Source organism: Ovis canadensis, chromosome 21, assembly GCF_042477335.2.
Source record: "Ovis canadensis isolate MfBH-ARS-UI-01 breed Bighorn chromosome 21, ARS-UI_OviCan_v2, whole genome shotgun sequence".
Lineage (NCBI taxonomy): Eukaryota > Metazoa > Chordata > Mammalia > Artiodactyla > Bovidae > Ovis > Ovis canadensis.
This window is the reverse complement of record NC_091265.1, coordinates 65,021,403-65,038,342: the sequence shown is the minus strand read 5'-3', so window position 1 is coordinate 65,038,342 and position 16,940 is coordinate 65,021,403. Positions and strand designations below refer to the sequence as shown.

The 16,940-nt window shown below is 62.0% G+C and overlaps 2 protein-coding genes across 5 annotated transcripts in view; both read right to left on the bottom strand.

Annotated features, from left to right (window-relative positions):
* Window positions 1-304: 304 nt before the first annotated feature.
* Window positions 305-2,896, bottom strand: CDKN1C (cyclin dependent kinase inhibitor 1C). Of its 2 annotated transcripts, none has more exons than XM_069565275.1 (4): window positions 2,600-2,896; window positions 1,786-2,426; window positions 1,114-1,250; window positions 305-1,004 (listed from the first exon to the last, which is right to left on the bottom strand). In XM_069565275.1, the coding sequence occupies exons 2-3, from the start codon at window positions 2,414-2,416 to the stop codon at window positions 1,117-1,119; spliced, it is 765 nt and encodes a 254-aa protein (XP_069421376.1). In that variant the 5' UTR covers window positions 2,417-2,426; window positions 2,600-2,896; the 3' UTR covers window positions 305-1,004; window positions 1,114-1,116. The 2 variants fall into 2 exon arrangements, with proteins under 2 accessions (XP_069421376.1, XP_069421375.1); XM_069565274.1 differs by having other exon boundaries at window positions 1,114-1,268; window positions 2,600-2,847.
* A 6,505-nt stretch (window positions 2,897-9,401) lies between these two features.
* Window positions 9,402-16,940, bottom strand: part of LOC138426577 (uncharacterized) — a 10,810-nt gene continuing 3,271 nt past the window's right edge. Inside the window, exon 2 of one of the 3 annotated variants that reach the window (XM_069565273.1) lies at window positions 9,402-10,533. In XM_069565273.1, the coding sequence (XP_069421374.1) occupies window positions 9,572-10,533 (962 nt within the window). In that variant the 3' untranslated portion in view covers window positions 9,402-9,571. Of the gene's footprint in view, window positions 10,534-11,020; window positions 11,665-13,388; window positions 16,090-16,940 lie in introns of those variants that run through there. The other 2 variants (XR_011251704.1, XR_011251703.1) reach the window with 2 other exon arrangements.

Sequence of the window (16,940 nt, the reverse complement as noted above, 5' to 3'; positions counted from 1 at the left end):
CTGAGTCCCACTGGGCAGCCGGGGTGTGGGTGGTTTCCCCGGAGCCAGAGAAACTGAGTCTTGGTCTCCGCTCCGAGAGCCCTACACGGGGTGTGTGCTTGTTCGTGTGTGTGATAAACGGAAAGCAAGGGCGGGGCCGCTCATCCCTAAATTAGTGCCCTGGTGCATGTGGGCGAGTGCCAGCGCTGCCAGGAGAAAGTCCCGGTCGTCCCCCGCCCTCTTAGGCTGCTCCCCCGAGCTCTGCCTCCCTAACTTTTGGGGGGCGCCGGGGCGGAAGCTGGAGGCAGTACAGGCACACAGGAGCTAAGTTGCAGCATTTTTCGGCCTCTTTATTTAGAACCCGGCGGACGAGGAGCCGGGGCAGTGGTGCAGACGGCTCAGGAACCATTTTTTAAAAAAACAGATTTGTCTTCAAGTTTAAAATAATCATAATAGTAAGAAGAGACAGCGAAAGCGCGAAGAGACTGCAAGCTAGATGGGCTTGTACGGCAGCTATAGCTTGTGAGTGACCCCTCCCCCAGAATACGCTACAAAAAATAGATTTACATTTGCTGATAACCAGATGCGAGTGAGGTGCCTTTGGCATAACCAATAACCGAGCTGCGGCGTGGCAGAGCGGCCCACGCCTCCACATAAATAGAAAATATAAGTTAGTATAACTTTAAAAACTTTTTGTACAAATATACAGGGTTTTTTTTCTTTTTTCCTTTTTTTTTGTCTTTTTCATTTTTTTTGCACTGAGTTTCAGCAGAGATTAAACATTTTATATAAATGACTCTTAAAGCTTTACACCTTGGGACCAGTGTACTCCTTGGGCAGAATACATTTAGATATAAAAGACGTTATTAATACATTGCACAGTTGTCAAACTTTAAACACGAAACCGAACGCTGCTCGCGGCAGCTGCCGCCGGTTGCTGCTACATGGACGGTCCCAGCCGAGGCCCAGCGCTCCTCTCCTGTCCGCTGCCCAACGGGCTCCGTCAGGGCTCTTTGGGCACGAGGCTACGGGAGAGAAGTTCGGTGAGCGAGGGGCGACAGAGGGGCCTCGAGGACCGCGCGGGGCGCCCCGCCCCACCCCACCCCCACCCCCCGCCGCGGCCGCCGCCCTCACCTCTCATCGCAGCCGCTTGCGCGGGGTTTGCTCAGCCGAGCCGACGGCTGGAGCGGCGCCAGGCGCGGCGCATCCCGCGGGAACCTCGTTCGACGCCTTGGCTTCGGGCGCGGGTCTCTTGCGCTTGGCGAAGAAGTCTGAGGGCGACAGCACGCCTAGCCGGTCATGGCGGGGCGGGCCGGGGAGTCTGAGAAGGGGCCTGGGCGGCGTGGGGGGGCGCGCGGGCGGCTGCTGGGCCGCGGTGGGGGCGCCGTCCCCGCCCGCGCCGAGGTCCGCGGCGGGTCAGCTTTGTTTACGTCGCCGCGCAATGCGCTGTGTAAGCATTTCCCCTTGTCCCGCGGCCAAGCCCCCCGGGGCTACCGCCGCGCTTAACCCCCTCCGCGCCGCGATCGGGGCGCCGGGCCGCGCCCGAGGAGGGGCTTCGGCGGCCTCGGCGAGGATCGTGCTCGGAGGGGACCAGGGCGCGCCCTCCCAACCCTCCCGTGCGAACCTCTCGAGAGCACGACCACAGGGTGGGGACGGGGTGCAGGGGCAGCCTCGCCGCGCGCGCTGCGGGCCCTTTAACGCCACGGAGGAGGCGGGGACCAAGCGAGGCCCCCGAGGGCCGGGGAACCCGGCCGGCCGGACAAAGCAGGGCCGAGCCGGGCCGGGGCGGGGCCGCGCAGGACTCACCGGAGATGAGAGGCCCGGACAGCTTCTTGATCGCGGCGCCTCCGGCGGCGGCAGTGGTGGCAACAGCGGCGCCGCTGGCGGCGGTGTTGGTGGCAGCGGCGGCAGTGCCCGGCGCGGGGCGCCCCGAAATCCCTGAGTGCGGCGGCTCGGCCTGGGGCTCCTGGCCGCGCGGCGGCGGGACCGCCTCCTGCTCAGCGCCCTCCTGAGGCGCCGGGGCCGCGGCCTGGGCAGGCGCTACGGCCGGGCCGCTGGACGGCGACGCCGGCGCCTCCTCGAGGCCGTCGAGGGACTCATCGGCCGGCGGCCCGGGAGGCGGGCTATTGACCGCGCCGTCCGGGCGGGGACGAGGCGCCAGGAGCAGGCGACAGCGCCCCACCTGCACCGTCTCGCGATAGAAGGCGGGCACGGAGTCGCTGTCCACCTCGGTCCACTGCAGGCGCCCGGGGCCCCGCAGTGGCATGTCCAGCTGGAAGTTGTAGTCCCAGCGACGCTGGTCCTCGGCGCTCAGCTCGGCCAGGCGCATCTGCAGCTCACGGCCCAGCTCCTCGTGGTCCACGGGCCCGAAGAGGCTGCGGCAGGCGCTGGTGCGCGCGATCATGGGAAAGGTGCGGCGGGCGACCAGGCGCTCCATTGCCAATGCTCTGCGGAGACACACGTCGGACGTGTCCGGGGTCTGCGGGGGCCGGGAGGCAGGAGAGGAGAGGAAAAGGAGGAGGGGAGGGAAATAGGGCGGGGGCCGCGCGCAAGTGAGACCCCGCGCAGCGGGAGTCTGCGTTTGCACAGGGACGCGGCGGGAGTGTCCCGCGGCGGCTACCTGGCTGTCGGGCCGCTGACTGCTCCTGAGGCTCGCTCGCGGTGTCGTCCGGCCGCTGGCCGCGCCCCCTCTGTGCCTGTCCTCGCTCGCTCGGCTGGCTCTGGCCTGGCTGGCACCCACCGAGCGCAGAGCACTTGGCCTGTGGAACGCCCAGTCCTCGCGCGCCCCTTTATACGCGAGGGTCCCACCCCCCCCGCGCGCGGGCCCTGATGCAATTAGCATAATGTAGTATTTTCAGTTTCAACAACACCGCGGCGATTGGCCGGCGCCGCGCTACCCCCGCCCCTCCGGCGGCCCGGCCCCCGCCCGCCGCCCATTGGCCCCGCGCACACACCCACCCGAGGGCGGGGCGGGGCGCGAGGGCCGATTGGCAGGCCGCGGGGCGCGCGCGGCGGCGGGGGTGGGGGCGGGGCGCGGGGCGGGGCCGGAGTTAAAGGGCGCTGCGGGCGGTAACGTGACACCGCGGCGCCCCGCCCCCTCGCCCCATCCCCCCGGCCCCCACCCCCCGCTCCCGCCCCCCGCCGGCTCCTTTGTCTGCGAGGCGGGGGCTGCTAGGCGATGGTGGCGCGGGACCCCCCACCCCACCCCAGCCTGCGCGCCCTCTCGGGCTTGGCGGGCGACGACCCCCGGCAGGACCGGCGTGCAGCCTGGCCCAACTGGCCCCCCGGGGGTCTTCCAGCCCGGCCGCCTGCGCTCGGCCTTGGGCCTCCGGTGCCAGTTGACGGGCCTTTAAGCCGCCGCGGACGGCTCGTCTCTGACTGGAGCTAGAGGGGGTCTTCGGCTGCCCCCGCGCGGCCAGCCACGCCCAAAGCTTGTGTCCCTGCAGGGGTTCCGCGCACCTAGAGCGCTAACACCCGTAGACCGGAGGCCTTCGCGCTAACAGGAAGAGGGCACTGGGGGACCCGGCGGGGGAAAGCTCTGCTCCCCTGTTTTCTCCGAGGGCAAAGTGGCGGACACCTTGAGGGCCAGCTGTAGTCGTCTGGGGCCAGAGTCTGAAGACCCTAGCTCTTGAGGCCACCCACCCTGCTCCGTGGATGGGAAACTGGCTGTGCCCATCACCACGTCACTAACTGGGTGCTCAGCTGCATAGGGCTTGGCCAGGGGCGGGGGGTCCAGACTGCCCAGGCTGGTTGGCTAGAGGCTGTAGTGCTCGACAGTGGGCAGGGCACTGGAGGCTTCTCCACTGGGGTGGTCTGGCCCTGCCCAGCCGGGGCCCCTGACTGCCTGTGCTGAATGCTGACCCTCTGGGCCAACCCTATCTCTGTCACCAAGGGAAACCCCAAATTACCGGCGGGCAGTCAGCTCTGCTCCAGAGCTGCACCTCTCTTCCTCCATCCTGGAAGGCTGGCACCCCTTCATTTGCACCCATAAACACTGTTAGTTGAAAAGTACACCCCTAAGAATGCTAGTGTGCCGAACCACAGTGGCAGGCCGAGAGGCCAGCCCAGAAAGGGAAGGCTCTGCCAGGCAGGGTCATGACCGCCCGCCTCCCACTCCTTGGTGCTCTCTGAGCCGGGTCACAGGAGACCATCGCACTCATCTGCTTCGCCTTGGCCCAGCCCGTCTTGGGGCTGAGAGCCTAGGAAGTGCCTCCTGCAGCCCAGGCAGGGATGTGACCTGCCAGGTGCCTGCTGCAGGGCCCAGCAGAACCCGGGGGAGCCCAGGGCCCAGTGAAGGAGGTGAGAGGAGGCTGGCCCAACCCCACCTGTCTGCCTCCCCTGTGGGTTCCGGGACACTCGGGGAATTACACTGCAGACGCCCCGGAGGTGGCTCAGGGGAGGCAAGGTTTGAAGGGAGGGGCATCAACCCAGCTGAGGGACAGGGCAGGTTACCACTCTTGGCTCTGGAGAGCAAGACCAAAGGTGATGCTTTGTGTCAATTTCTTTATTCTTTTTTGTACACTCTAGTCCAAATTTCCCACAGCAAGTACAGACACTACACGTTTTTACCTTCGGGAAAATAAAAACAAGATGACAAAGGCTGCCCTGGCCCTGTGGATCCCTTGGGCGGGGCTCGTGTCTCCCAGCCTGGGCCTCGCCCCACCCGAGTGCCACGGCCGCGCCATCCTCCCCAGAGGCCGTATGCACAGATCACAGCAGGCAGTGAACACACAATGCGGAACCATGTGCCCTCGCCCCGAGGATTTCCCACTGGGTCAGGATGCCCCGGCTCCAGCCATCCAGGAAGACAGGCCAGGGAAAGGCCAGCCCCCAGCCCAGGCGTTGTCTCCAGACTGTCTCCTTTTGAGAAGCCGCCACCCTCCCAGCCCCGCTCTGGACCCCCGGGGACTGCCTCCTGGTGTGAGCACCTGCCTGCCCAGGGCCCCACAGGGCTAAGGCCTAGCACGCGCCTGGTAGATTATCGGGATCTGGTCCTAAACCAGGCCTCCACGTGACCCGCCCTCTGCATGCACCGTCAGAGGACGGCGTGGGAGGGCCGCCGCACCCACTTCGGGGCACACAGGACACCTCCACGGGTGCCAGCTGAGTCCAGGCAGGTGGGCCCCAGGGCCTCCACAGTGACAAGCCCAGCAGCCTGTGACTCAGAGCCTGATCTCCACGGACGGGGGTGGGTGTGCCATCTCGCCAGGTCACACAGCGCCACAGCCGTGGAGCCCTCGGGCACCTGAGCCCTGGGCAGGATGGTTCCCGGGGGCCCCCCTCGCTGAGCCCCACCTGTCCTACAGGGGAGGGAGCAGAGAGCAGCCAGGCTTCTGACTTCCTACTGAACACTTCTCCAGGGGCCGTGGGGACACCTCCTCTCTGGGCCACCTTGTTAGTGCAGGGAGGTGATTTTCTGAGTCTGGGATCTAGAATTTGACCCAGGGTGGTACCCACTGGCCTACTGAGCCTGCTGGTCCCAGGAGTGGGCTAGATCCCTCCCTGAACCTGGGATGGAGGGTAAGGGGGAGCTGAGCTCTGCCCTGAGAAGAGGCCCACAGCCTCTGAGAGCGAGCATCTATCTAGGTACAACAACCAGGCTCTACTTTTGTAATTAAAAATGTAGCCGAAGGAAGAGAGCAAGTGAAAAGGAACAAGGTTTGTACAGACATCAGAACTGGGAGGGGTGTGGCTACTCTCGCCCCCAAATCCTGCAAGAGGGGAGGGGAGCAGAGCCTGTTTACAGCGGGGAGGAGGGGGTGAGGGGGCCGGGGTGGCAGGCCTAAGCACCGGGCCCCCTGCTGGCATCCTACATCACTGTAGCTCCGCCTGGGCCAACCGAGGAAGGCACAGGAAAAGCTGCGAGCTCACCAAACCTCTGCCTTCTGCTCCAAGCACACTGAACCACGTGGTTCTCCTCAAGCCCTTAGCGGCCGGGAGTGGGGGCAGGGGGAGGCTACAGAACGTGGGCAGGGGCCGCTTCCCCACCAGGCCCACAGGGCAATCCTCCGCCTCGGGGCAGGAGCCCCGAAAGCCCCCCCAGCGTGGGACTCCCCCCGCCCCAGCAGCGCCCTCTGCACACCCACCTGACCATCTTGGGAGTGTGAAATGAACTTTATAGCATCTTCAGCCACTGTGAAAATGAGGGGTGTCTGTGACAGACACTGGTTCCCCCGACTCCCATAGATGGCCCGGGTATACCCAGGTGGGCACAGTCTAGGTGAGGAGCGAAGGCTGGGGAAGATCCAAGGGCCTGCTCCAGCTTAGGTGGTCAAGGCCCCGGCGGGGTTTAGTCCTCACAGAGGCCCACAGGCAGTCATGGGTGCTGTGGGCTCTGTTTACAGCTGTGGAGGCTGAGGCTGGGAGTGGGAGCTCTTCTGGACTTAAGTGGGAGCCTGGAGCCTGGTGCCTGGAAAGCGCCATTCTCAGCCGCATGCTGCCCTCTGCTGGCCGAGTCCCCCACCAGCCGCCCCGCTAGCTGCCCCCAATCCCCCTTTCCCCCGGGGGTCCCACTGGGCCAGTGTGTGTTGGGGGGTCATCCCCCGCAGTTCTTCTGGGCCTCTCTGTGTCTGTGCCCCTCCCAGCAGCTCCCCAACTGCTATCCAGAGTGGTGTCCCATCTGAGAAGTCTGGAGGGACACGGTGAACGCTGACCTCACGTCGGAATTGTACTTTTTACAGTTTAGAATCTGTGAGACAGATGACTGCTCTGCCCTGTGCTCCTCCCCCACCGCACTTGTCAGCGACCTCCAGCCTGCCCTGCACCCCAGCTGGGCACCTTGCCTCATAACCCTTTCCAGAACCTGCAGAAGGAGATGTTTGGATGCCCATTTTCCAAGAGAGGAGCCCAGGGCTCAGACGGGTTAAGCACACTGCCTGTGGTCACCCAGCGCCCAAGGGCAGCTGGTTCGTGCCCCTGGCCCAGCCCCCTGGACTCCTCTGAGGGTCTGGTAGGCAGGAAAGCAGGAGAGAAAAGAAGTCAAGAGCCCACAGGTTACCTCCCCTGACATGGCTGCCACGCCCTGCAGGGATGGCTGACCCCTAAGGTTCATCCCACCAGGTAGGTGACCATGCTCCTGCTGGGTCAAGTCTTCCTTCCTCCGTGTATGTCTTAGCTTGCCCACCTGGCGCCCACCAGGGCAAGGCCCTCCGCCAGCCCACGCAGCGTGCCTGGGGCGTCAAGGCGCATCCCGCAGTAGTGAACCGCACCAAGGCCCCGGGCCGGCCCCGCAGGCCCCTCTAAGCCTCACCTTCCCTCTTCTGTAAGACGGGGCCTCCAAGGGGGATGGAGAGTTACAGATTAACCGGCAGCCCCCAGCGATGGGCGGCCCGACCGGCTCTGCGCCCGCGCGCCTGCTCAGGAGGGTTCCCGGCGCGCTTGGCCGGCGCCCAGCGCCCGCGCGGCCAGGCTGTCCCTCCCGCACCGAGTTCCCGCGCTTGGCTCGCCCCGCCCCCGGCCCCCCCAGGACGGGCTGTTCTCGGGCCGCTGCCAGGCACGTCCTCCGCAGGTGCCGGCCTCCCTCCGCTGACGCGTCCACAAGTTGCACGATGCGAATCCGAAGCTCCGATTACAGGGACGGCCTTGTGCTCGGGGTCCCGGCCGGGGTCCTCACGCCCCCCTCCCCCGAATCGGCGGGAGAGACTGGGCAGCCCTGGGCGGGGAGTAGGGCGAACAGGAGCAGTCCTGGGCCCCAGAGCGCCCCAGCCCCAACTCCAATGTAGCCCGGGGCGGCTCTCCGCGCTCTCCCCGGAGTCTCAAGCAGGGGGATCCCTCATCCCCACCTTGCCGCGGACTTTTCTGGCTTCAGTTCTGAACGGCCCTCGGAGACCCTGGTCACACAAGGCTCCAGACAGCCTCCCAGGGCTGAGGAGGGGGCCCCGGGGCAAGGGGCGGGCACTGAGGAGGGTCCCGGGGCCCCCCTCAGACCCCCTCTGTGGTCAGCTCTGAGCCCCACCAGGCTCCCCTCCTCTCCCGCAGGAGAGACTGGACAGTCCTGCCTCGGGAATAAGCTGCCCCCACCCCCAGACCTCAGGCCCACGACGCCCCCCCTTCCTGTCTCGTCTTCTTGAATTAGTGGGGTCCCCCGTGAGCATCTTCTGTCCACCCGGGTACACCGGGCATCCATCTCCCTCCCTGCTCCCGCTACCCCACCTGGTTTAGGAGCTGAAATGCCAGGGAGGAGGTGTGAGCGCTTCCCCCCGCCCCGCCCCCCAGCAGGACCTGGTCTGCCATCACCCTAAAAGAGAGGGGGTTCCGGGCCTCAGAGAGACCTCGTTTGAGACCCCACTGAGCACTAGTATTGACCCGGTACTGGGCGGCCAGCCCGATGCAGGAGCCGCTGCCGCCCTCGCCACCCGTCCCCTCCCCCCGTCCACTCTTTCTTCACGTTTCCCCAACTCCCCCCGGGCGAGTTTCCAAGGTGAGCGCAGCAGCTGATCAGGACAGGGGTCAGAAGGTGAAAGCCAGCCCTCCCCTGAGACCAGGGCTGGGCAGAGCGGGCGCTCGGCGCCAGGGGTGTCTGTCCCGCCTCCCTGCCCCCGCGCCACGATGGCCCGGGCAGAGGGGCTGAGGCGAGGGGGCCCGTCCTGCACGTGAGCGGGCGCCCGGGGCCCCGGCCCCCTCCCCACCCGGCCTCCGCGGCCCCGAAGCCGGAGACTGGAGGCCTGCTGCCCCCTGGTGTCCACTGGCGGCACCGCCGTCGGCTGCAGCCCGCCCAGAGCGCAGCGGGACCCCAGCCGTGCCCCAGCCCCGGCCGCGCCCTCGCCTGCGCACCGTGCCCCTTCCTCACCCTGTGGGTGGCTCGGACAAGGGCCTCATCCCCTGTGACCCCTGAGTCGCAAGTCTGAGATTGGGGGGGGAGTCTGCCCAGTGTGGACGGCCAAGTCTGTGGAGCGGGGAAGCCTGTTTCAAAACAGACCTAGCACCCCAGGTGTCACTCACATCTTAGTGGGAAGTGGTGTTGGGCCTCCCCTGTCTCCAGGGCCCGGCAGGAGCCAGGGAGCAGGGGCAGGGGCAGGGGCAGGGGCAGGGGCAGGGAGTGGGGAGGCAGAGGCCGCAGACTCCAGGCCCTGCTGCCCTCCCCACCCCCTTCCCCAGGCCTGACCCTGCCCTTCCCTTCCCCCACTCCTTCCCTCCTTCCCTGCCCCCCCCCTTACCTCCTCCTCCTTCTCTTCTTCCCATCAGGGGCCAGGCCTCACCCCAGCACCCCTGCCTTCGCCCCCTCCACTGGGGCCGCTGGTCTGAGCCCCCTCTAAGGCATGCCCGGCGCCCGCTGCACGTGGCCCTCCCTCCTCAAGCGCAGCTGGGGAGCTCCCTGGTGGCCCAGTGGTTTGAACTGGGCACTTTCCCTGGCACATGCCTGGGTTCAACCCCTGGTCTGCGAACTGAACTCTGATCCACCTAATAACATCAACAACCAAATCAGTAATCATAACCCTTGTTTCTGGGCTGGGAGCCAGGGCCTGGAGCCATGTGGGCACATGCGGGCCCCTTAGGCGGGAGCATCTGACTGGGGAGCAGCAGATAAGACGCAAGCTTGAGAGGACCTGCGTTCCCCGCATTCTCCAGCAGCTGTCCACACCCGAAAATAAGCCTACACCCCGAGGGAAGCCTGCAAGCCGCCAGGGAAGGCCTGCAATCCACATCCAAGCCACTCACAGCCAGGCACAAGCCCCGATCCTCCACAGCTCCTGGGGGGAGGGGTCGTGCGATGAGGGGGAGATGCGGGCTCCAGCAGGAGCCCCCAGCAGGGGCCAGTCCAGGTCTGGGACAAGGAGGAGCTGCTTGGGAAGGGAGGGGGCCTCAGGCAAGGAAGGGGCCGGGCATTCCCAGCCCACCTCGGCTGGTGCCCCGCAGAGGGAGATGGGCATGGGCCGGGTGGGGGTTGGAGAGGGCTGGCTCGCAGGGCCCGGGGCTCCGTCTGGCTCAGGACTGGTTTCATCCTGAAGGCCCAGGGAGCACCGGAGCTTTCTAGCTGGGGGTCCAGGCTCCCGTAGTTTGAGTGGTGGAGGCAGGTGCCAGCGCCTGGGAACGAGGTGAGAGAGGCAGTCAAGCGGGTAATGACGGGGCCCCAGGCTGGGGGCTGGGGGCCCCAGCAGGTCTGAGGGCTCCAGGAGCCTGGGGTGGCGGCAGGTGGAAGGCGGGGGGAATCAGGAGGACGGCGCCTCGTGACTCTGGAGCACAGGTGGCAGGTGAGAAGCAGCAGGCCCTTGCTGGGGGTCAGGGGATCTGGCCACCAGCCACAGCTGCCCCCAGAGTGCCGGGGAGCCCGGATTCCTGCTGGTGGCATCTGGCTTTTCCACCTCTGCCACTTTACTCCCTGCTGGTAGGCTTCACACAGCAGGAGGGACCAGGCGGGGCAGGTCTGAGGGCTTCGAAGCTGGGCAGAGTGACCGCCTCCTCCTGGGGCAAAGGAAGAACGGGTGACTGTTCTGTACCTCACTTTCTCATCTGCGTGGCTCCCAAAGAGGCTCAGAGGCCGTGTCTGTGTGCCTGGCCTAACAGGCCCTGCTTGAGAAGGGCCAGCAGCCTCCTGGTGGGTCTCTCCCTCCAGACCTAGTGGAAGGGCAAGGCACGGCTGAGCCCTGAGGACCGCACTGGCTGCCTTTGTAATAAAACCTGGACGTTCGCGCCGAGCCCAGGGACCTGGGCTGGCAATGTGACTCAGACCTCAGCAAAAGCATCTGCACCACCCAGTCATGTGCGGTTCCCCAATAAATCGTCAGACGGGATGAAGCGGTCTTTACGTAACAAGCAGCTGGGACCCCACCCCACCCAGGGGTGACTGGATGCAGAGCGCCGTGCCTGGTGGGCCTCCAGCTAACGCTCAGGCTGTCCAACCCGCCGTACACATGCCCGACGCTCAGCAGTGGCCCTGGCTAGCACCCAGCTCCTGCTGGCAGCACGCCCACTCTGTGCCAGGCAGCCGCCCCCAGCCACGCAACTTGCGTGCAGATTGCTCCATTAAACCCGCATATGTATCTTACGAGGGAGGAATCAGCATTGTCCCCTTCGGCCCAGCAGTAAAGAATCCACCCGCATATCAAATTACCAATGGCATTTTTCACAGAACTAAACAAAAAATTTCACAATTCGTGTGGGAACACAAAAGACCTCAAATAGCCAAAGCAGTCTTGAGAGAAAGAAGAATGGAGCTGGAGAAATCAACTTACCTGATTTCAGGTATCTACTACAAAGGTATAGGCTATACTACAAAGCCACAGTCATCAAGACAGTATGGTACTGGCACGGAAACAGAATAAACCAATGCAACAAGGTAGAAAGCTCAGAGATAAACCCACACACCTATGGGCACCTTATCTTTGACAAAGGAAGCAAAAATATGCAATTGGGAAAAGGTAGTCTCTTCAATCGGAGAAGGCAATGGCCCCCCACTCCAGTCCTCTTGCCTGGAAAATCCCATGGACAGAGGAGCCTGGTAGGCTGCAGTCCATGGGGTCGCTAGGAGTCGGACATGACTGATCGACTTCGCTTTCACTTTTCACTTTCATGCTATGGAGAAGGAAATGGCAGCCCACTCCAGTGTTCTTGCCTGGAGAATCCCAGGGGCGGGGGAGCCTGGTGGGCTGCTGTCTATGGGGTCCCACAGAGTCGGACACGACTGAAGTGACTTAGCAGCAGCAGCAGCAGCAGTCTCCAGTAAGTCGTGCTGGGAGAACTGGACAGCTACACGTGAAAGAACGAAATTAGAACACTTCCTAACACCATACACAAAGATAAACTTAAAATGGATTAAAGACCTAAATGTAAGGCCACGCATGCTGTGTCTGACTCTTTGCGACCCCATGGACTGTAGCCTGCCAGGCTCCTCTGTCCATGGGATTCTCCAGGCAAGAATACCGGAGTGGGTTGCCATGCCTTCCTCCAGGGGATCTTCCCAACCCAGGAATCAAACCCACATCTCCCTCGGCTCCTGCACTGCAAGCAGATTCTTTACCCCTGAGCCCCCAAGGAAGCCCCGAAATATAAGACCAGAAACTGTAAACTCTTGGAAGAAAACACAGGCAGAACATTGTGGACAGAAGTCACAAGATCCGCTATGACCCACCTCCTAGGGTAATGGAAATAAGAGGAAAAACAAACAAATGAGACCTAGTTAAAGTTTTGCACAGCAGAGGAAAGTATAAGCAAGGTGAAAAGACAACCCTCAGAATGGGAGGAAATAATAGCAAACAAAACAGCCGACAAAGGATCAATTTCCAAAATATGCAAGCAGCTCATACAACTCAATAGCAGAAAAACAAACCACCCAATCAAAAAGCGGGCAAAAGACCTACACAGACATTTCTTCAAAGAAAACATATGAGTGGCTAATAAACACATGAAAAGATGCTCAACATCGCTCATTATCAGAGAACTGCACATCAAAACTATCGGGACGTATCACCTCACACTGGTCAGAATGGCTATCGTCAAAAAATCCGCAAACAACAAGTGCTGGAGAGTGCGGAGAAAAGGGACACTCTTGCACTGCTGGTGGGAATGTAAATTGATGCAGCCACTGTGGAAGATGGTACGGAGATTCCTTTAAAACCAAGAACAAAACCACCGTAGGACCCAGTAATCCCACTTCTAGGCATATACCCCGAGGAAACCGAACCTGAAAAATACACATGTACCTCAGTGTCGACTGCAGCGCTGTTCAATATCGAGGACGAGAATGCAACCTAGGTGTCCGTGGACGGATGAATGGATAAAGAGGCTGTGGTACGTACATACGATGGAATGCTACTCGGCCATAAAAAGGAACGCATCTGGGTCAGTTCTAATGAGGTGGATGAGCCTAGAGCCCATTATACAGAGTAAAGTAAGTCAGAAAGAGAAGGACAAATATTAACTCACGTATGTGGAGTCTAGAAAGATGGTGCTGCCGTCAGGGCAGCGATGGAGACGCAGACAGAGAGAGAGAGCAGACGCATGGACACGGGAGGGAGAGGGTGAGGTGAGTGGAGAGCGCAGCAGGGACGCGTATACACTAACGTGTAAATAGACAGCCAGTGGGGATTTGCTGTGCGACTCAGGGAACTCAAACCAGGGCTCCGTAACAACCTAGAGGGGTGGGAAGGGGTAGAGGGGGGGAGAGAGTTTCAAGAGGGAGGGGACATATGTACGTGCGTGCCTGCTGCTTCTGTCTTGTCTGACGCTTTGCCCACCAGGCTCCTCTCTCCATGGGATTCTCCAGACGAGAATCCTGGAGCGCGTTGCCCTGCCCTCCTCCAGGGGATCTTCCTGACCCAGGGATGGAACCTGCCTCTCCAGCAACTTCTGCACTACAGGCAAGATTCTTCCCCGCTCAGCCACTGGGAAGGGTGTCATATGTACACTGATGGCTAATTCATGTGGATGAATGACAGAAATGAAACCAATATTGTAAAGCAATCATCAATCAATTAAAAGTAAATAAAAATACTTTTTTTTAAACAAGCATCTGCCTGCAATGAAGGAGACACAAGAGACTCAGGTTTGATCCCTGGATCAGGAAGACCCCCTGCAGGAGGAAATGGCAACCCACTCCGATAGTCTTGCCTGAAAAATTCCATGGACAGAGGAACCAGGCCGTTTATAGTCCATGGGCTCACAAAGAATTGGACATGACTGAGCGACTGAGAACACACACCATTTCACAGATGGGGAAGCTGAGGCTTGAGAGGATGAGACACTTGTCCAGGCCGGCTAAGCCGTGGACATGCTGGCCCCGCAGGGCTGCCTGAAGAGCAGGTCTGGCCCCCGCTTGACCACTGTTGGCTCCATGGCCTTGCAGAGCCCTCTTCCTTGACTGTCAGATGAAGGCCTGGACCAGGGTGTCCCACTGGTGCCCTGGCTGTGTTCACTGGTTCATCCAGCAGGGCTGAGTCCCAGGGTGGCAGGGGCAGAGAGAGGCCAGGGCAGGGTGGCAGGCCAGCTCATCCCTCGTAGCTGGCATTCCCATTTGCAAAATGCGTGTGAGACCTGGCCACCCCCGAGCTGGGCATCAACCAGAGGCCCAGGGACAGAAGGCAGCAGGGGCCCTAGAAACCTACCCAACAGGTCCCAGGGTGCCCAGAGCAGAGATGGGCAGCTACTGCTTGCCACTCCTGGAGCCGTCAGTGTGGCTGCCCCCAACGGAACCCAAACGGAACTGCCGTCGGGCAGCGGGAGGGGACCGGTGCTGGCCAGGGCGGGGCTCTGGGGTAAGCGGGGCTGCGGGGGTTTGTGGCTTCTCTTCTGGGTCCTAGAAATCTCCCTGCTTCTCCCTGGATCCTCTGCTGAGTTCCTGATGGGCAGAGGTTCCGGGAGACGCGGACGTGGGATGGATGGTCAGAACATGGCGGTCCCTTCTAGCAGGAGATGAGGGCCCAGGACGGGAGGAGGTGGTCCTTGGGGACAGAGAGTAAGCTCCCTCCAAGTCCCTCAGGCCTGTGCCTGTCTCAGGGGCAGTGACACCCGGAGCACGTGGAGAGGAATGCGTCCAGACCGCGTGTCCTGCCTCGGGCCCTCTCCGCTCCCGGCCTGGTGCACAGGTGCGTGGCTCTGCCCTCTGAGCCCCACTTTCTTGTGAAGTGGGAAGGCTCGTCTTTTGCTTCCACGTTGCCCTTTGGCCCTCCCACCATCTCCCATGCCTGACCACTGGCGGCCGGCCACTCGCCCCTGGCTCTCCTGGATGGACACCCCTCCCTTGAGGCTGCAGTTCCTGCAGAGCCCCAGGGCCCTGGAGATGGGGCCTGCGACCTTACCACGCCACCCCGACTCTGCCGCCCGGGCTGCCCCCCACCCCAGCGTCCCCCAGTCCTCATGTAGTCAAAGCCCAGTGTGAGTCTGTCTGGCTTCCAGGGACCTGAGAGGCAGGATAATTGGGTGGTCCTGCTTGTCCAGGACGGTTCCTCTTTGCACATGGGAAGCCCCAGGCCCCAGGCAAGCTGGGGCCGTCAGCACCTCCTTGAGGGTCTCAAGAGCAGGGTCCCCTGGTCATAGGAGCGCGTGGCCATCACACAGTGTACCCCAGCGGTCATCTGAGGGCTCCAGGGCCTCCGGTCTGCAGGCCTCTGGCCTGGATGCCACCTCCAGCAGCCTACGCACTGTGCTTCCCCATCAAAGCTGTCTTCCTCTCTCGGTTGTGGCCATCGGCCAGCAAGAGCCCCTGGAGGGAGTGACCCCCCACCCCACCATGTGGGCCCTTGCACCCTAGCACTGGGCTGGGAGTGGGGCAGAGCCAGTGGGTGAGAGCTGGGACTCCAGGCCTCTGCAGCCTTGCCTCTGCCTGGACCCTGGATCCAGGGGGCCCCGCATCACGAGAGGCCAGCAGAGAAGCCCCCGGCGGCTGGCAGCCCCTCCGCCGGGGACGTGGTCAGATCCAGTCCTGAAGGCTCAGTCCCAGGACCCCACCCACAGGGGAGCAGGAACCCACACGAGGCACAGTCCCTGCTCCCTCCTCCAAGAAGTCCCTGCCCAGACTGCAGTCCCCAAAGTCTATGTCACAGACTCCAGTTCTGGTAGGTTCCTCGGCACCTGGGCTGGGAAGATCAGCTGTTCTGGAGACCTGCCCCCAGCCCTGGTCCTGCTCCAGCCAAAACCTCCTTGGCTTCCCTGAAGAGGTGACATTGAGGTGAGCCCTTGGGGAAGAGCAAGAGTAACAGGCACAGGTCCACGACACCCCCATCAGTCCCCTCCTGGGTTTCTCTCCCAAAGCTGTTGTTTAGTCTCTCAGCCGTGTCCGACTCTTCGCAATTCCATGGGCTGCAGTGCGCCAGGCTTCCCTGTCCATCACCGTCTCCCAGAGTTTGCTCAAACTCATGTCCGTTGAGTCGGTGATGCCATCTGACCATCTCGTCCTCTGTCATCCGCTTCTCCTCCTGCCTTTGATCTTTCCCAGAATCAGGGTCTTTTCAAATGAGTCAGATCTTTGCATCAGGTGGCCAAACTACTGGGGCTTCCGCTTCAGCCTCAGTCCTTCCAATGAATATTCAGGGTTGATCACCTTCAGGATTGACTGGTTTGATCTCCATGCTGTCCAAGGGACTCTCAAGAGTCTTCTCCAGCATCACAGTTTGAAAGCATCAATTCTTCAACGCTCAGCCTTCTTTATGGTACAGTTCTCACATCCATGCCTGACGACTGGGAAAACCACAGCTTTGACTATAGGGACTTTTGCTGGCAAAGTGATGTCTCTGTTTTTTAATACACTGTCTAGATTTGCCATAGCTTTCCTTCTAAGGAGCAAGCGTCTTTAAATCTCATGGCTTCAGTCACTGTCTGCAATGATTTGGGAGCCCGAGAAAATAAAATCTATCACTGCTTCCACTTTTCCCCCTTCTATGTGCCATGTATTGATGGGACAGATGCCATGATCTTTGGTTTTGTTTTGTTTGGTTTTGTTTCTAATGTTGAGTTTTAAGCCGGCTTTTTCACTCTGCCAGCATCAGGGCCCTAAATACTGTCTTGACCCGGGAGACATGCTATGGCACCTCCAGCTCAGACCTCACCTCCCGCACCTGTGTGTGAGCCACGACTCCACCTCCTGGAGCACTGAGCCCCAGGAGGTTCTCCCCTCCAGACCCCGCCCCCCGCACACACCCTGGCTCCTTCTCAGCTGACGGCCACCACCCACACACCCTGCCAGCTCCTCCTTCGTTGAATTTGCAGACTCTCATTCTGCGTCACCACGTCCTATCTGAGTCTGCGTGCCCCTCTTTGGGACTGCAGACACACCTCTGACCGGCCCACCCCCTTCAGTCATGATCAGCACGTCAGCTCGAGGTCCTTCTAGAAGCGGCGGGCTTGGAGCCCGGGCTCCACGGCAGTGAGGGCAATCGGTGAGCCACCTCCACGTGCGTCCTGCATACTGGGCGTCTCTGCACTCTCCCACACGCACAGACACGTGCACACACACCTGCCTGCACACGCCCACCTCACCACCATCACAAGCAGCAGGAGTGTGGCGGGGGCACCTCTAGCTCATCCTCAGG